Genomic DNA, 20725 nt, shown 5'->3' on the forward strand with positions numbered 1-20725 from the left:
AACAATTTAATGACGCTTTTTTTGCCAAGGTTTACTGACACCACACCGGCCATATTCAACGGGTGTTGGGTGTTCGTAAATACATCAGTTATTCTGGCTTTGGCTCAGACGAGAGCGCTCTGAAATCGGAGTAGATAGTCAGAGTGAATTTACGAATGCACCTTTAAACATCAGGTGAAATATGTGGCTCATTGTTCAATCTGTGATTATTAGTTGGATGGTTCGAGCCCTGAATGCGGATTGGCTGAAAGCCATGGTATATCAGACAGTATACCATGGGTATGATAAAACATTTATTTTTACTGCTCTAATTGGGTTGGTAACCAGGTTATAATAGCAATAAGGCACCTCAGGGGTTTATGGTATATGGCCAATATACCACGGCTAAGGGCTGTGTCATAGCACTCTGTGTTATTTCGTGCTTAAGAACAGCCCTTAGCTGTGGTATATTGGTCATATACCACACACCCTCTGGCCTTATTGCTTAGTTATACACCAGGACATGACCACCCACGTAGCCTAGCTTGACTTGTTTGCATGCGGCTGAATCTTATATAGGCTACCTGACACTACAAGCTCCACAACAAGCACTGTATGTTGCTTTGTTTAATTACTATCCTAACAGAGAACAGAGCGAAGCTATACTATGGAACATTTAATACATTCAGTGGTTTCAAACCTTTTTCCTTTTTTTCCCCTTAACAAACAACAAACATCAACAAACAAAAGAGGAATAGTCACATACAAAACAGCATACATACAAACGTTTTACATTTGCAGGAATCCTACACAAACAAATCATATTCATTAATAATACTACAGGTTTTAATGAACTTTTTTTGTAATGTCCCCCCGTCGACTATCCGACCTAAAGATCACTGATGTAATGAGTTGACCTCCGAGTACCCAGTTGTCTTAAAGGCACCATGAATGTGACCAGGGACCAACTACTGTTTGCTCAGGTCTCCTGCCACAACAACACTGTAGCAGCCCACTGAGCTAAAGCCTATGGCTATAAGCTTGAGGGGAGCTAACTCAAGTCTTCAGGTCTCAGTAGTAAGTGTATGTCACTACACTACCACCGTGAACATGCTTGATTTTCTTTTGACCCAAAAAAATGCAAGTCCTGCCCCATCCCCTTCCACATACTCAGACCTCCCGAGTGGTTACAGTAGTGATAATGGTTAACATAGATCTCTGCCCTAGCGCCAGGACGGCTTGGAGAAAACATACATGAAAGGGGAATAAATTAAAAACATTAAAAGAGGTGCAGTCAGACCAGTAATAATGGAGGATCGTGGACATTTCCTGTATGATGATCAGGAATGGATCAATAAGTTGATCATGCATAGGCAAATGTATCTGTGCCTCGTCTCCTTCACACAACTGAAAAATATCCTAACGCAGCCAGAAATAACAAAAATGTCATATATTTTATTCATTTAGTGAAAGGGTCACATGACAACCTAAACATAAAGTCTCAATTTCAAAGTGCAAGAAAATCAAACAGTACACAGTGCATGCCTTGAATTGTGGAGTTTCCACCACCAAGTACAGTATAAACGTGTAAAAATAGGATGCTGTTTATTAACAAATGTTTGCAAAGTCTTGAGCAATTTACTGTGGCATACAGTAGAGTTCCTCTTGATGAGTTTAGTCAGTTTATACACTCAGGGACAATTTTTTGTTATTTATTTTTTACACTTAGGAACAAATTTCATTCAGACCTGACAAAATTCCACAGAAAATAGCCTGCTGTTAGCTAGCCGAGCCAAGTCCAGTTCCAATCAGGTCCACTCCACCACATATCTCCCCAAGCTTCCAATGAGCTATGTGGTTGCATCAGGTTCTGTTGTCCAGTTTACTGAGGGTGTCCATTTTGGGTTGGCCCACAGTGGGGCTGTATTTCCTCTGGGATGGGATCGCAGGGAGCACCTGCACGCTCCTCAGAGGGTCTCCATTCAGCATGGGCAGGAAGGAGCACAAGGACGGGCTTTGGGGGATCCCTGGCCTCTGGGACTTGGAGGTCACTGGCGGCGGGAGACTCCCTTGTCCTCGACCCAGGGTGTTGAGAGGCAGGGACTTGGACTTCTTCACCCCTTTAGAGACTTGGTCTGGTGGCAAGGAGACTGCAGAGGGAAAAGCTTGTAAAGTGTTTGGTGATGTGTTGGCAATCATGTCTACAAGAAGGCCAAGAATAAGCTTCTTTGCATCCTCAATTTGTTTTCTATAGTAAGAGGACGCACCTCCACCTCTCAACATTAGTACATACCTACCTGTGCACTGAATGTGACTCTGCCGCTCTGGAGGGAAACACTACAGCCACCGTCTACAGACACTGCCTCAAGACTTGACCCAGATCGTCACAAAAGCTATGTGTAACCTCTAGTAGCACTAGGCTGGCTATACTGAAATTGTAGTGGAACATGTTGTATAGATTGCGATGCTGACAGTGATACTAAGATATGACAATACATCGCCAAGGATGTTTCCCTTACAGAATATAACATCAAGCGTTGTAGTTTTAGCACAGAAAGTAATCAAATTTATGCATGCATTCAGAGCTCTGAAGTTTTCAAGGCTACATAGTCATGAAAAAAAGTACTTACACCGGTGGGTACAGTGGTCACGAATGGGGGCCAAGCAGTTCCGTGTTAGGGCAGTCTCCCTCATGTTTAACCTGTCCAGAGTTAGCAGGTGTGTATTTGGAGCTGTGGTGAAGAGAAGTACATAACGTTATTAGCATGCACTTGGATGCATACATTGTGGTGATGTAAAGCAGAAGTTACGTTCCCTTGTTGAGAAGAATCATCAAAACTCAACTGCATAGAAGTTCACACGTTTTCTCATGCGTCACTCCCTTGCTATTTTAGACAGGCAAGAAAAACGGTTAGGGCTACTGGTTTTGAATGGAAGCGGACTCAAGGTGTGAACAGTGAAGTCAAGTGTAGCTATCTACAGTATATTATCTTAGCAGGATGTGGCTTTTTTGCTAACTGCTGTTTAGCTCTGGTGAAAGGACAGTGAGATGACTCATTTGATAACTCATGAGAATGCACCACAAGTTTATATGTTTCAGTAAGTCACACATCCCCTCTGCGAAACCAGACTGTTAGCCTCTCCTTTTTGTGAAAAACTCCACCCATCTTACCTCGTGAAATACTTAACTCATCCCACCTTGTGAGAAAACTCAACCCATCCTACCTTGTGAAATACTTAACTCATCCCACCTTGTGAAAACTCAACCCGTCCTACCTTGTGAAATACTTAACTCATCCCACCTTGTGAAAAACTCAACCCATCTTACCTTGTGAAATACTTAACTCATCACACCTTGTGAAAGACTCAAGTAATAATACCTTGTTCATTCTTCTGTATGTATGGGGCTTGGTGTGGGCAGAGGACATCAGTAGGTCCATAAGTCTCATGGTACAGTTTGTCCAACAGCCTTTCTGTTGGGGGTGATATCCAGGATTTGTGGGCCAAAATGGACTGATTGGACTCGGTCTTCCAGGAATGACTGACCAACGCTTGTACCTTCGGCCTGCTGTCAAATAAGTCATGCTCACTCTTGCTTTTCTGAGAGCGGTGTGCAAAGTGGTTGACCATCGGCCTCGTGGCTTGACTCTGCTCCACAGCACTCTGGGAGATGGCCAACAAAGACGTGCCCAGATTGATGGGCGGAAGACTTTGCGTTCGTATAGGAGGCAGTCCCTTGTAGTCCTTCGCCGTCCGGATGTCGAGTGGATTGAGTTTCTGCGCTGCTTCGACCGAAGGCCGTTTCCTGACTTTGGAGCGTTCGTTTTCAAGCTCCTTGGCCGAAGAGGGGTCAGCCAGACAATCGAACATGGTGATGATGTCATCCACCTCTGAGGTCTCCTCCCTCAGGTATCCGTCGCGGCCCAGATCTCTCTGGCGGGCGGTGTAGTGCTCCTTCCTCTTGCAGGAGAAGATCTGGTTGAGCATGCGGAACTTGCCCTCCTTTTTCTGGGACGGGTCACTCCCCTGGGAAGACAGCTGGGATGGGTCACTCCCCTGGGAAGGCATCTGGGATGGGTCACTCCCCTGGGAAGACAGCTGGGATGGGTCACTCCCCTGGGAAGGCAGCTGGGATGGGTCACTTCCCTGGGAAGACAGCTGGGATGGGTCACTGCCCTGGGAAGGTAGCTGGGATGGATCACTGCCCTGGGAAGGCAGCTGGGATGGATCACTGCCCTGGGAAGGTAGCTGGGATGGATCACTGCCCTGGGAAGGCAGCTGGGATGGATCACTGCCCTGGGAAGGCAGCTGGGATGGATCACTGCCCTGGGAAGGTAGCTGGGATGGATCACTGCCCTGGGAAGGCAGCTGGGATGGATCACTGCCCTGGGAATGTAGCTGGGATGGGTCACTGCCCTGGGAAGGTAGCTGGGATGGATCACTGCCCTGGGAAGGCAGCTTTCTGGCTGAATTGGATCTGTAGGCAATCAATCAATGAGACCATTAAGTCTTATTCACAACTCTGGTTTAAAATGGATGGCAGGCATTTTCTTTTCCAAGAGATTTTTGGCTTTACTAATCTGCAAATAATCGACATGTCCGACTGCACACAGAATTATTGCATGGCCATTTACACTTGTATTTAATGGAAACCACACACACACACACACACACACACACACACACACACACACACACACACACACACACACACACACACACACACACACACACACACACACACACACACGGAATGCAGCGTTATTCAACCTGTTGTCAGCTGAGAGGAGCTTGATGCAGGCAGTGTGGCCACAGTACATTGCATATGTGAGTGGTGTGTTCTCGTTGATATCCCTGGGCCCCGTCTCCACCCCTAGTTGCAGTAAGGCCTGGACACAGTCCTCCTTCCCCGCTGCTGCCGCCCAATGAAGAGGGGTCCTGGAGGATGAACAGATCTTATTCTATCCACTGGATCAGCCTATCATGAATAGTGAAGTTATTCATGATAAGTCAATGAATTTACCAACCAGTAATGGGAAATTCCACGGTAATAGAATGACGGCACAAACAGCACAAACCAAATTTTGCTTCTGCACTGTTCTTCAAGTAAATGCATTTTTGCAAAATGTTATGTGGAAATTGTTAGAAGTAGTCCTTGTGTATGGAGATTTATGGTTTGTTTAACTTTACAATCAATGTTTTTTGTTTGACAAACAGAGACTGGAAACATAGACTGGTGGCATGCAATTTCAAAGAAAACAATGTGCTGCCATTTTTGTTACCGTTCGTCCACATCCAGGGCCTGCAGGTTGGTCTCGGCAAAGCGCGCCAACTCATAGAGGATGTCGCTGTATCCAGCGGCAGCGGCGATGTGCACGCAGGTCTTGCCGTTTTCGTCGTCGTAGTTGATGACCGAGGAGCCCAGGCGGTGCTCCAGGATGAGAGAACACATGAATCTGCTGCCACTCTGCCAAAGAGAGAGAGAGAGAGAGAGAGAGAGAGAGAGAAGAGAGAGAGAGAAGAGAGAGAGAGAGGGGGGAGAGAGAGAGAGAGAGAGAGCGAGAGAGAGAGAGAAGAGAGAGCGAGAGAGAGAGGGAGAGAGAGAAGAGAGGGAGAGAGAGAGAGAGAAGAGAGAGAGAAGAGAGAGAGAAGAGAGAGAGAGAGAAGAGAGAGAGAGAAGAGAGAGAGAGAGAGAGAGAGAGAGAGAGAGAGAGAGAGAGAGAGAGAGAGGGAGAGAGAGCGAGAGAGAGAGAGAGAGAGAGAGAGAAGAGAGAGAGAGAGAGAGAGAGAGAGAAAAGAATGATTCGAACAGCAGGGTTTTAAATCCATTGAATATGACTGTGTTAGCGGCAGGTCTTCAGGTCTCAGACAAGGTTACTCATCAACACAAGCATGGTTCACTGAACCACCTCTGTTTCATACAAAGGCCTGATTTGCGCTCAGAACAAAAAATCGAATGACTTATGTGTGTAATGAAGATATGTATTGGTTTCTTTAATGCAACAGGGCAGGGGAAGTTACAGTAGATGTGTGCTGACTGAGGAATAGGTCCCCGCAGTCCATTTAATCTTATTCATTGTGATCAAAAAGGCTAAACTCATCCTAGATCAGCACTTCAACTTTAAGACACTTGATACATACAGCCTCTGACCATCACTGCTATTAATAATTGCAGTGACAGTAACAACCTAATTATGTGGCTGATGAAGCCGACTAAGACAACTCTGACCACATAAGAGAATATGTTGCAGTGTTCTGTCCCACCAGACAGACTTCTTCATTTCAGACTATTTTGGGATTCACATGTCACAATACGGGCCAGGTGGTGGCACTGGTATCCTCAATGGGAAACAAATGAAAACAGAACTATTGCATGATCCCTGCATGGTTGCTCAGATGTGTGAGTCTAGAAGTGGATTCATCTTCACAATGCATAGTATGTAATGCACATGTACCTGCAAGCTTTCAAATCTACTCATGTAGAAGCTTTAGAACTAAATATGTAGTGTAAAAGCTTTCAGCCAATGTGGTTTCATATATGGTGGATTATTGCAAACCTTGAATGAAGCCAGAAATAATTAACAGACAGTAACGAAACTAAAATGGAGGGCTGACTCCTACCTGCACTACCCAATGCAGGGCTGACTCCTACCTGCACTGCCCAATGGAGGGCTGTCTTCTACCTGCACTGCCCAATGGAGGGCCCTCTCCTACCTGCACTGCCCAATGGAGGGCTGCCTTCTACCTGCACTGCCCAATGGAGGGCTGTCTCCTACCTGCACTGCCCAATGGAGGGCTGACTCCTACCTGCACTGCCCAATGGAGGGCTGTCTTCTACCTGCACTGCCCAATGCAGGGCTGACTCCTACCTGCACTGCCCAATGGAGGGCTGTCTTCTACCTGCACTGCCCAATGGAGGGCCCTCTCCTACCTGCACTGCCCAATGGAGGGCTGCCTTCTACCTGCACTGCCCAATGGAGGGCTGTCTCCTACCTGCACTGCCCAATGGAGGGCTGTCTCCTACCTTCACTACCCAATGGAGGGCTGACTCCTACCTGCACTGCCCAATGCAGGGCTGTCTCCTACCTGCACTGCCCAATGGAGGGCTGTCTCCTACCTGCACTGCCCAATGCAGGGCTGTCTCCTACTTGCACTGCCCAATGGAGGGCCCTCTCCTACCTGCACTGCCCAATGCAGGGCTGTCTCCTACCTGCACTGCCCAATGGAGGGCTGACTCCTACCTGCACTGCCCAATGGAGGGCTGTCTCCTACCTGCACTGCCCAATGGAGGGCTGTCTCCTACCTTCACTACCCAATGGAGGGCTGACTCCTACCTGCACTGCCCAATGCAGGGCTGAATCCTACCTGCACTGCCCAATGCAGGGCTGAATCCTACCTGCACTGCCCAATGGAGGGCTGACTCCTACCTGCACTGCCCAATGGAGGGCTGGCTCCTACCTGCACTGCCCAATGGAGGGCTGTCTCCTACCTTCACTACCCAATGGAGGGCTGACTCCTACCTGCACTGCCCAATGCAGGGCTGAATCCTACCTGCACTGCCCAATGGAGGGCTGACTCCTACCTGCACTGCCCAATGGAGGGCTGGCTCCTACCTGCACTGCCCAATGCAGGGCTGTCTCCTACCTGCACTGCCCAATGGAGGGCTGACTCCTACCTGCACTGCCCAATGGAGGGCTGACTCCTACCTGCACTGCCCAATGGAGGGCTGACCCCTACCTGCACTGCCCAATGGAGGGCTGACTTCTACCTGCACTGCCCAATGCAGGGCTGACTCCTACCTGCACTGCCCAATGGAGGGCTGACTTCTACCTGCACTGCCCAATGGAGGGCTGACTCCTACCTGCACTGCCCAATGGAGGGCTGTCTCCTACCTGCACTGCCCAATGCAGGGCTGACTCCTACCTGCACTGCCCAATGGAGGGCTGTCTTCTACCTGCACTGCCCAATGGAGGGCTGTCTTCTACCTGCACTGCCCAATGGAGGGCTGGCTGCTACCTGCACTGCCCAATGGTGGGCTGTCTCCTACCTGCACTGCCCAATGCAGGGCTGGCTCCTACCTGCACTGCCCAATGGAGGGCTGTCTCCTACCTGCACTGCCCAATGCAGGGCTGACTCCTACCTGCACTGCCCAATGGAGGGCTGTCTCCTACCTGCACTGCCCAATGCAGGGCTGTTTCCTACCTGCACTGCCCAATGCAGGGCTGTTTCCTACCTGCACTACCCAATGGAGGGCTGACTCCTACCTGCACTGCCCAATGCAGGGCTGTTTCCTACTTGCACTGCCCAATGTAGGGCTGTCTCCTACCTGCATTACCCAATGGAGGGCCGTCTCCTACCTGCACTGCCCAATGGAGGGCTGGCTCCTAACTGCACTGCCCAATGCAGGGCTGTTTCCTACCTGAACTGCCCAATGAAGGGCTGGCTCCTACCTGCACTGCCCAATGGAGGGCTGGCTCCTACCTGCACTGCCCAATGCAGGGCTGTCTTGAAGTCCTTGTCCACCAGTGTGGGATCCGCCCCTTTCTGCAGGAGAGCCTGCACATGCTCAGGACGGTTGTGGAAAGATGCCCAATGAAGAGCAGTCATGCCCTACAGAGAACCAATGAGAATTGGTCGCAATGCAAACTAGACATACCTTTCTAGAACACTGAATGTATCATCATCTTAGTTTATCACTCCTTATGGGTTTTACCTGAACACATCAACTTAAAACTAGGGCCTGGGCCTTTACCTTGTCAGGTGGTCAGAAAAACTCAAGGCCCTACTTATGGTACATAAGTGCGTAGATGGTAATTTATTCTCTATATTTAGGTCATTCATCATGCTTTCCCTCTCAGAGCTAGTATACTGCCATTACATCAGGGAGAGGCTCATTTTATATTATTCGCCATCCTGTCCCATGCCGGTACTGTGTATTCCCAGGTTACTATGGTATCACTGTTCAGTTTTCATACCTCGTTGTCTTGGTGGTTGATTTCACAGGCAGTCGATTGCTGCAGCAGGACTGCCATGAGTCTGCAAATCAAATCAAAGTTTGTGTTGCCAAAACCTGTACAACATGTATCAAGAGTAATGGTGCAGGTTTGATATTGACTACATTGCAGTCGGACTGCACAGAATCACAGATCTACACATCACCATAGCAACCAACCCAAATAAGTATTCATTATGTGATCAAGAATATCGATTCTGCGCCTCGCCTTCAAACTGATCCTCTGAAACATGCTGTTATTCTGCACTAACTGATCCCCTGAAACATGCTGTTATTCTGCAATAACTGGCTCACATGGGGGGGATTGCAAACATGGTACTAATAGGCGTGTCCAAATGCTACAGACTTATATTTTGTTGTTCAGTCTCAGCTGTGGAGTTGAGGGTAAGTTACTAAGCTACGCCTCTGCAATTCAACAAATTCAATGAGAGACCCCTCCTTTACTGTTATCAAGTCCAGCAGCTAATAGCTTTGCCAGATGGCCTGGGGGAGAAAGGAAGCAGGAAGAGAAAAAGTGCCTCTGTTGTTGTTGTCGACCAGATGCAGCACTGGGCTGCTGGATCCAAATCGACAGACCCTGTCTTCCCACATTCAGAGAGAGGGAGCGAGATAAGGGAGGGAGGGAGGGAGGGAGGGAAAGAGAGAGTGGGGGGAGGGAGTGAGAGAAAGAGAGGGAGGGAGGGAGGGGGGGAGGGAGGGAGGGAGGGAAAGAGAGAGTGGGGGGAGGGAGGGAGGGAGGGAGGGAGGGAGGGAGGGAGGGAGGGAGGGAGGGAGGGAGGGAGGGAGGGAGGGAAAGAGAGAAAGAGAGAAAGAGAGAAAGCGAGAGACCACTGGAGCAGCTGCTGCTGTCTTAGCATATCAAGCAAAGGTCTGTGGTCGCTATGGGGACAGCACACACATACACATACCCTGGTAAACCAGGCTTTCCTGTTCCAGTAAATAAGCTACTTAACTTGCAGCAGTCACTGAGCCATTAGCCTTCTTTTATGTATACAGCATGTTCAGTGTAACATGGAGACTGAGTGCTTATTGATACCGTCTGAGGGGTAATTTTACAGAGGTGGGATTTCTATTTCCTCAACTGGATGCTTGCTAACGCACTTGTTGTTCAGCATCTTTTATGCCATGATTACGACTATGACTCATTTCTCCAATGGTTTCTTCTAACACCATTGTTTTCAATGCCTACAGATGTAGGATCTTAATTTGATCTGAGATTTTTTTTTGCTGAGAATTTTCCTGCAAAGTAGGAAATACAAACTTGTAGTGTATTTTAGTTTTTAAAAGGATTCTAAAGTTTGTAATTTCCACTTGAACATTTCTGACTTGATTTGCCCTAACGAAAAATGTACCTACCCCTACAAAAACGGCCATTAATTATAATCCACATAATAATTCACATTTCCTGTTGCTGCAGGATCATTTTCCTGCTGTAACAAACTGGATTAAATGAAGATCCTACATCTGTACTCTATAGTCAGCATAATAGCTACACATTAAACATGTATTAAATTCATTATTTGCTAATGCTCTCACTTGAGGTCGATCTCAGCGGTCGCTGCGTGAAGAGGCAGGCGACCGTTTTTATCGGGGATGTTCTGCTTGGCTCCATTTCGCAGCAAACACACGCAGCCTTCAAGCCACCCCTTCAAAAGACAAAAAACAAGGAGGTTATCAAGGCACTTCTGTTTTTTTATGACAGAAACATATAATGTGGCTTTTTGAAAGTGCCGCTCAAAGACAATGCACAATTGTTTCTGACAATTTTACGATGCACTCTGTAAAAGCTTCCAGTCAACTACGTGGATGGTTGTTGTTCAGTAGAGTTCAGACTCTAACCTCATGGGAAATGAACCATACTCCTGACTATTAGGATGGCAAACATAGGGTCCTGCTTCCAGTACCTTGAAAATACATCCTTCCCTTTTAAGTAATCAATCACTGATGTGACTGGATTGCTTTCACTAGTCAACTGTGTCATGTTAGATTGTGACTATGCCCTGGAAACGAGGAAAGAAGAGGCCTTTTCAAAGCATTCAAATGGGGGCCCCAATGTAAAGTTATCTACCGATATGTCAGGTGCTGAACAGCCATATGTATTTGAGGCCGGAGATGAGATTGGAATGTCAGTATAATCAGTTTTGGACACAGAATTAAATAAAACACTTGCTATATCTATATAATAATAATTATTATTATTAAACATGTCACTTTACAATTGTAAAAACGTAACAAAAAATAGCGATCAAAACAAAACGAGTGAGCGAGCGGGTGTTGTGTGTTGTGTTGTGTGTTGTGTTGTGTTGTGTTGTGTGTTGTGTTGTGTGTTGTGTGTTGTGTTGTGTTGTGTGTTGTGTTGTGTGTTGTGTTGTGTGTTGTGTTGTGTGTTGTGTGTTGTGTTGTGTGTTGTGTGTTGTGTTGTGTTGTGTTGTGTGTTGTGTTGTGTGTTGTGTTGTGTTGTGTTGTGTGTTGTGTTGTGTTGTGTGTTGTGTGTTGTGTTGTGTGTTGTGTTGTGTGTTGTGTGTTGTGTTGTGTGTTGTGTTGTGTGTTGTGTTGTGTTGTGTGTTGTGTTGTGTTGTGTTGTGTGTTGTGTTGTGTGTTGTGTTGTGTGTTGTGTTGTGTGTTGTGTGTTGTGTTGTGTTGTGTCTTGTGTTGTGTGTTGTGTTGTGTTGTGTGTTGTGTGTTGTGTTGTGTGTTGTGTGTTGTGTTGTGTGTTGTGTTGTGTTGTGTGTTGTGTGTTGTGTTGTGTGTTGTGTGTTGTGTTGTGTTGTGTGTTGTGTTGTGTTGTGTGTTGTGTTGTGTGTGTTGTGTGTTGTGTGTTGTGTTGTGTGTTGTGTTGTGTTGTGTGTTGTGTTGTGTGTTGTGTTGTGTGTTGTGTGTTGTGTTGTGTTGTGTTGTGTTGTGTGTTGTGTGTTGTGTTGTGTGTGTTGTGTTGTGTTGTGTTGTGTTGTGTTGTGTTGTGTGTTGTGTTGTGTGTTGTGTTGTGTGTTGTGTTGTGTGTTGTGTTGTGTGTTGTGTTTTGTTGTGTGTTGTGTTGTGTGTTGTGTTGTGTTGTGTGTTGTGTTGTGTGTTGTGTTGTGTTGTGTGTTGTGTGTTGTGTTGTGTTGTGTTGTGTGTTGTGTTGTGTGTTGTGTTGTGTTGTGTGTTGTGTTGTGTTGTGTGTTGTGTTGTGTGTTGTGTGTTGTGTTGTGTTGTGTGTTGTGTTGTGTGTTGTGTGTTGTGTTGTGTTGTGTGTTGTGTTGTGTGTTGTGTTGTGTTGTGTGTTGTGTTGTGTGTTGTGTGTTGTGTTGTGTGTTGTGTTGTGTGTTGTGTTGTGTTGTGTGTTGTACAGTACCAGATATGTCGCTAGGGAGAGCGAAGTCCTTCCACAGGCATCCTGGGTATTGATGGAGGTACCCATCTTCAGCAGGAGTTTCACCGTGTCCACCTGCCTCCCTGACACCGCATGCATCAAAGGGGTGGAGCCTGCAGCCGGAGAACATGGGATGGATGGCACATTAAACATATAGGTGCAGTCCTGTCCTTTATCAGTGGTGATGTGGACTGCATCCCAATTCTCCACCCTTCTCCAAAAGTGTACACTGGCACATTTTCTCTCATGGATTTAATAATGGTGGAAAGTCTGAACTCACTTCAGGCAATACCTGATGGTGTAATTACTTACACCAATCATATGCTTAAAAAAAAATTCTGATCAGTGGCATCTGTCAATGAAGGATGCGACACAATGGAAAGAGGCCACATTACTAGAGCTACTGAAACCATGATCCCAGAACAAGGCTCTGTAGCTATGCTGTACTGTACATCAAGAAGACAGTTCTGATTCTGATGACTGAGAGATATCTGCTTCATTTGAAGCAATGTCTCCTTCTTTAATTAATAAGATCAGCTGTCAGCATCCTACTGCATGACAGATGGTCAGTGGGCCGTTGGGAGCTTGTCACTAGTACACTTTGACATACATATAACATGTAACATATATAAAGGCTTCATAAGCACTACATACAGGCTTCATAAGTACTACATACAGGCTTCATAAGCACTACATACAAGCTTCATATGTACTACAGTACATACAGGCTTCATAAGCACTTCATACAACTTTTTCCACATGGAGGTTGGAGGATTCACAGATATCCTGCTTATTCCACCTTGATTCCAGGAATCTTCCAACCGTGATTTCTGGAAAAGCAGGGATTTTGGTAAAGTTCCCGGAGTTTTCCAACCCTAGCAGTTCATACCTTCACCATCACAGTACTCCAAAATGGAGGGATCCTCCCGTATGGTTGCTGTTAATGTGTTGACGTCCCCATTGGCGGCTGCTTGGTAAACAACGTTAAGATCCACTTCTTCAGCAGAATCTATAGGAGCCAGGGATACAAATACAATGTGGTTATACATATATCAATGTGGGTATATATATCAATGTGGTTCTACAGTAAATATATCAATGTGGTTATACAGTACATATATCAATGTGGTTATACAGTAAATATATCAATTTGGTTATACATACATCAATGTCAATATAATCTTTTTTATGAATAGATGGAGTGTGCTCAATTTGGATTATATACTGTAAGTCGTGGAATAACTCATGCAAGAAACACAAAAATATTGACTAATGTATAGAATGTGATACAGTATATGAATGGATGTAGACCATTGGGAAGAAACCCTCAACACAGCCATTTTGAGGACTGTTGAATTTGGAATGTGTATTTGTTTACATAGTGTTGTGCACATTGGAACTTGAGGACGTATGCTCTTCGTAAGGACCAGTAGATCTAGACCTGTAGGTGCATGTAAACTTTATATGAACTTTACACGCTTAGACAAAAAAGGGTTCTTCGTTTGTCCCCAAAGGATAACCGTTTTTTTGGTTCCAGGTAGAACCCTTTGGTGGTGAAAAAGGTTCTACTAAGGGGGAAATTATGGTTCCAGGTAGCACCATCTTTTCTAAGTGCCATGTCATGGACATGGCTCATAGGTGAGGCAGGACATCCCTCCGTTAATATATTGAGGGAATCTTTCTTTTCTCATTGATTGATTAAGAGGGAATATATCATGCAATCCATCAAATCATTACATTGAAGTCAGTCCGGGAAATCCACTGGCATGACACAATCTGGCTCAATCTGGCTCAACCTCCACAACCTCCACAACACAACCTCCACAACACCACCACAACCTCTCCACAACATCACCACAACCTCCACAACACCACCACAACCTCTCCACAACATCACCACAACCTCCACAACACCACCACAACCTCTCCACAACACCACCACAACCTCTCCGCAACACCACCACAACCTCCACAACACCATCACAACCTCCACAACACCACCACAACCTCTCCACAACACCACCACAATCTCCACAACACCACCACAACCTCTCCACAACACCACCACAACACCACCACAACCTCTCCAGAACACCACCACAACCTCCACAACACAACCACAACACCACCACAACCTCCACAACACAACCACAACACCACCACAACCTCTCCACAACACCACCCCAACCTCTCCGCAACACCACCACAACCTCCACAACACAACCACAACCTCTCCACAACACTACCACAACCTCCACAACACAACCACAACACCACCACAACCTCTCCACAACACCACCACAACCTCCACAACACCACCACAACCTCTCCACAACACCACCACAACCTCTCCACAACACCACCACAACCTCCACAACCTCTCCACAACACCACCACAACCTCCACAACACCACCACAACCTCCACAACACCACCACAACCTCTCCACAACACCACCACAACCTCTCCACAACACCACCACAACCTCCATAACCTCTCCACAACACCACCACAACCTCCACAACACCACCATAACCTCTCCACAACACCACCACAACCTCCACAACACCACCACAATCTCTCCGCAACACCACCACAACCTCCACAACACAACCACAACACCACCACAACACCACCACAACCTCCACAACACCACCACAACCTCTCCACAACACCACCACAACCTCTCCACAACACCACCACAACCTCTCCACAACACCACCACAACCTCTCCACAATACCACCACAACCTCCACAACACCACCACAACCTCTCCACAACACCACCACAACCTCTCCACAATACCACCACAACCTCCACAACACCACCACAACCTCTCCACAACACCACCACAACCTCCACAACACCACCACAACACCACCACAACCTCTCCACAACACCACCACAACCTCCACAACACCACCACAACCTCCACAACACAACACCACCACAACCTCCACAACACAGGACCGTGGAGGGGAGGATGGCTCATAATAATGGTTGGAAGGGAGTGAATGGAATGGTATCAAACACATGGAAACCATGGAAACCATGTGTTTGATGAGTTCGATACCATTCCATGTATTCCGTTCCAGCCATTACTATGAGCCCGTCCTCCCCAAATAAGGTGCCACCAACCTCAACATTCCTGATTCCACAGCCAATGTGTGCTACTCTTTCCTTGGCCCCAGGGTGTCATATTGACATCAGTCCATTTCAAATTGGAATTCCAATCATAGAAATATGATTCATAGAAATATAAGGAGTGGAATGGCCTACAAATGAAGGTTCCCCTAGATCTACTATCTCTAACTAGGAAGATAAAATAGAGCTCTTGCTTGATAATCTTCCCAGGACTCTGGAAAGACACCATTCAATACCAAGGGGTAATCATCCTAGGACTCTGGACAGTTATTGTGAATGGGATTGCAGTACCTAGTTATTGTGAATGGGAATGCAGTACCTAGTTATTGGTAATGGGAGTGCAGTACCTAGTTATTGTGAATGAGAATGCAGTACCTAGTTATGGTGAATGGGAATGCAGTCCTAGTTATTGTGAATGGGAATGCAGTCCTAGTTATTGTGAATGAGAATGCAGTCCTAGTTATTGTGAATGGGAATGCAGTACCTAGTTATTGTGAATGGGAATGCAGTACCTAGTTATGGTGAATGGGAATGCAGTCCTAGTTATTGTGAATGGGAATGCAGTCCTAGTTATTGTGAATGAGAATGCAGTCCTAGTTATTGTGAATGGGAATGCAGTACCTAGTTATTGTGAATGGGAATGCAGTACCTAGTTATTGTGAATGGGAATGCAGTACCTAGTTATTGTGAATGGGAATGCAGTACCTAGTTATTGTGAATGGGAATGCAGTACCTAGTTATTGTGAATGGGAATGCAGTCCTAGTTATTGTGAATGGGAGTACAGTACCTAGTTATTGTGAATGGGAATGCAGTACCTAGTTATTGTGAATGAGAATGCAGTACCTAGTTATTGTGAATGGGAATGCAGTCCTAGTTATTGTGAATGGGAATGCAGTACCTAGTTATTGTGAATGAGAATGCAGTACCTAGTTATTGTGAATGGGAATGCAGTCCTAGTTATTGTGAATGGGAATGCAGTACCTAGTTATTGTGAATGGGAATGCAGTACCTAGTTATTGTGAATGGGAATGCAGTACCTAGTTATTGTGAATGGGAATGCAGTACCTAGTTATTGTGAATGGGAATGCAGTACCTAGTTATTGTGAATGGGAATGCAGTACCTAGTTATTGTGAATGAGAATGCAGTCCTAGTTATTGTGAATGGGAATGCAGTACCTAGTTATTGTGAATGGGAATGCAGTCCTAGTTATTGTGAATGGGAATGCAGTACCTAGTTATTGTGAATGTGGAGATGCAGTACCTAGTTAGTTGTGAATGGGAGATGCAGTACCTAGTTATTGTGAATGGGAATGCAGTACCTAGTTGTTGTGAATGGGAATGCAGTCCTAGTTATTGTGAATGGGAATGCAGTACCTAGTTATTGTGAATGGGAATGCAGTACCTAGTTATTGTGAATGGGAATGCAGTACCTAGTTATTGTGAATGGGAGTGCAGTACCTAGTTATTGTGAATGGGAATGCAGTCCTAGTTATTGTGAATGGGAATGCAGTACCTAGTTATTGTGAATGGGAATGCAGTACCTAGTTATTGTGAATGGGAGTACAGTACCTAGTTATTGAGAATGGGAATGCAGTCCTAGTTATTGGAATGGGAATGCAGTCCTAGTTATTGTGAATGGGAATGCAGTACCTAGTTATTGTGAATGGGAATGCAGTACCTAGTTATTGTGAATGGGAATGCAGTACCTAGTTATTGTGAATGGGAATGCAGTACCTAGTTATTGTGAATGGGAGTACAGTACCTAGTTATTGTGAATGGGAATGCAGTACCTAGTTGTTGTGAATGGGAGTGCAGTACCTAGTTATTGTGAATGGGAATGCAGTACCTAGTTATTGTGAATGGGAATGCAGTACCTAGTTATTGTGAATGGGAGATGCAGTACCTAGTTATTGTGAATGGGAGTGCAGTACCTAGTTATTGTGAATGGGAGTGCAGTACCTAGTTATTGTGAATGGGAATGCAGTACCTAGTTATTGTGAATGGGAATGCAGTACCTAGTTGTTGTAAATGGGAGTACAGTCCCTAGTTATTGTGAATGGGAATGCAGTACCTAGTTATTGTGAATGGGAGTGCAGTACCTAGTTATTGTGAATGGGAGTGCAGTACCTCTCGCTGCAAGATTTCCTCTAACCCGTGGTGTATTCAACGTAGAATCCACTTAGAGGGTTAAAAAAGGGTTCTCCACATAGAGGTATAAAATCTTTTCATTTAAGACCACACTTTATGGATAAGGTCCCTCCACACTAGATCTCTACACACTAGATCCCTTCACACTAGATCCCTACACACTAGATCCCTTCACACTAGATCCCTTCACAGTAGATCCCTTCACACTAGATCCCTTCACAGTAGATCCCTTCACACTAGATCCCTACACACTAGGTCCCTACACGCTAGATCTTGTTAGCTAGTCATCCCACACAACAGCCATAAACCCAACATCTACTCATCATGATGCCAAAACCAAGTAGAGAGAACACAGCATTTCCATGGCAACAGCGGGATCGACATCGCTCCCCATCTCCCTCTCTCCCTCTCTCCCTCTCTCCCTCTCTCTCTCTCCCCTGTTCCAGTTCCTCTTCCTTATTGTGATATGTAACATCCAACACTGGTTGCCTGCTTGCTTACCTTTCTGCTGGTCAAACACAGATGACGCGCTGAACTCCATGGTCAAACTAAAACATCATCATCTGTCCAAAATCAACACTGAGACGAGAGACTAGAGAAGCACATTTGCCTCTGTTGAAAACCTCCCTCACACTGTAGCCCAAGACATCGCTCATCTACTTCTCCTCCTCCTCTTCCCCCTCTTCTCTCACGTCTTCTACTGCCTTGAAGAGGGTTACATGACCAATATAAATCCTCATCCATCCATCACAGGAAAGAAGAGAGGAGAGAGAAGAATTCCCCCAAGACAGTCTTGTGTTGTCAATTACAGATCTTTGAGAAGGAGATTCCCCCTGTTTCTCGCTTCTTTTCCCCACTGAGGAGCGAGGGATAAACGGAAGGAGGGATGGAGAAATCAATCATCCATTGTCAGAGACAGCACAGAGCAGAGTGGAGGTAGGGTGGAGGCTATAGCAGCAGCTTGCCTAGCCAGGCGATGGAGGGAGAGAGATGTACAGTATGAATGAAAAGATTCACGACTGGAGTCTCACTGAGCATGTGCAAGACAGAGAGTCAAAATGCACCCTGCCAGTGGTGACTGGGGATGTTTTCATTGTGGAGCCACTGACAGACTGGGCGACACACTCCCGAGTCACAGGCAGCCAGCCAGCCAGCCAGCCACACAGCTACCCAGGCTGCATTAGTATGCACCTGAACCACACGGCCCCCATCGAGAGGCTATTTTAAGGCCTCTATTCAGAGGCAGAGTGCTTGGCGTCTGCCAGTTGACAGACGCTAAGCACCAGGAAGTGTCCTTTGATAATGTTGTGTATCCTAGATACTCACTGGATTTAAAAGAGCAGTTTGTATTGACAAGATGAAAAGGGGATCAAATAAAATAAAATGTTATCAGTCGCTTACGCACATATTTTACAGATGTTATCGCAGGTGCAGCGAAATGTTTATGTTTCCAGCTTCAACGGTGCAGTACTACCTAACAATACAAAAACAATACGCACAAATCCCCAAAATTGAAAGAACTTAAGAAATATCAGAAGGAGCGATATCCGAGTCCGGGAGAAGTGAAAAGAAAGGGAAAATACATTTTCAATGTTTCTTTTTTTCAAGTTGAAAAGCTTCTCTCAGCCAATCCTCTTTAGGCAGGATAGAGAATGTAACATTCTTTGGGGGGGAATATTCATGATTTGCTATGTTTCAATGTATACGAAGAACAAAGTTCACAGTATAAAGGCGTGTGAGACAAATATATGACCCATGAGTTTGTTCTCAGTATAAAACAATAGAAGTCCATGCTCTCACGAGAGACATATTTTCATTCCATTCATAGTTATTGTGCTGCCGGTCACCATGGGAACCAGGAAGGAGGACAGCCAGTTGATTATGAAAAAAATAGTCCGCTCTCACTGTGGGAAGATTGCCTGGCTCCGGCTGGTTTCCAGGCTGACGTGTGAAAACAAAAATACCTCAAGGAATTCTCCTCAACATGTTCTCCTTTCATTATGCAAATGATATTCAATTAGGAGAATAGAATGCATCGCTAATTGATATCATGGGAGTATTTAACTAATAAGCACCCCAGTTTGATCTGTAAATAAAAGTGTTATGAACATTTTCAAATAGGGTTGCCAAACCTCCTGGTTAGGCCAGGAGTTTTCAAGAATTCATTTGTATTTTGTTCATGTCTAATGTTGGACAATCCTACATTTTCACCTTGTGAAATAGATGACCTACATTCAATCTCTTTAAATATAGGCTCTAAGTGAATAGTAACTGCAGTAGTTGCTGTGACTGAGACATGGCTCGATGGGTCAGTTGAGGAGGAGGAGGGTGAGCTACCGGGTTATAGCGTTCATAGAATTGACCGCAACCGAAACGGTGGCGACGTGTGTGTTTTCACTAGGAATTATGTGTATTTTAACCCTCGTTCAGATCTAAGAATGGATGGTCTTGAGGTTGTATGGGTAGATATACTTCTTCCTAAATGTCGTCCTGTACTTGTTGGCCTCCTAAGCAGAATCATCTCTATGATTTACTTGAATGCAATTGCTGTGATCACAATGTATTTGCTGGTAGAGAATGTATTCTGCTTGGCAAATGTGCAGTTATCACCCAAGAAAAGTACACTAGTAAATGCCCTGTATAACTATAATCAGTTATTTGGACTAGATCAACTGATTGTTGAGCCAACCCGGGTGTGTATTGACAGTAAATCAACTTTGGATTTGATTATTGTATCAGATCAAGAGAACGTCTGTCAGTCAGGAGTCTAAATATTGGTTTTAGTGATCATATGGTAACCTACTGTACCCGTAAGACATCCATAATGCTACTAGAGGCAGGTAATAAATACATGAAAGTACGGTCTATGAAACAATACTTAAAATAACGTTTTGTAGAGGTCCTTGGAAGTTTGGATTAGTCTCATGTACTAAACTGTAATGATTTTGATCAAGCTTTATATCTTTTTAAATATCTGTATCTGTCTGCACTCGACTCTCTGGCTCCGATGAAACAAATTCGAATCAAACAGCGTTCAGGGAGAAATGGATCACTTCCGAGATCTTAGACCTCATAAGGAAAAGGGATCG

At 45.5% G+C, this 20725-nt stretch overlaps 1 protein-coding gene across 1 annotated transcript; it reads right to left on the reverse strand.

Moving 5' to 3' along the window:
• Nucleotides 1-1414: 1414 nt before the first annotated feature.
• On the reverse strand, nucleotides 1415-18771 carry ankrd55 (ankyrin repeat domain 55). Its single transcript, XM_014144666.3, has 11 exons — nucleotides 18138-18771; nucleotides 13234-13353; nucleotides 12327-12457; nucleotides 10529-10638; nucleotides 8955-9015; nucleotides 8461-8589; nucleotides 5262-5446; nucleotides 4750-4917; nucleotides 3360-4456; nucleotides 2610-2711; nucleotides 1415-2129 (listed from the first exon to the last, which is right to left on the reverse strand). The coding sequence occupies exons 1-11, from the start codon at nucleotides 18175-18177 to the stop codon at nucleotides 1843-1845; spliced, it is 2430 nt and encodes an 809-aa protein (XP_014000141.1). The 5' UTR covers nucleotides 18178-18771; the 3' UTR covers nucleotides 1415-1842.
• Nucleotides 18772-20725: the final 1954 nt, after the last annotated feature.

The sequence above is a fragment of the Salmo salar genome, chromosome 01 (genome assembly GCF_965601325.2).
Source record: "Salmo salar chromosome 01, fSalSal1, whole genome shotgun sequence".
NCBI classification, from domain to species: Eukaryota; Metazoa; Chordata; class Actinopteri; order Salmoniformes; family Salmonidae; genus Salmo; species Salmo salar.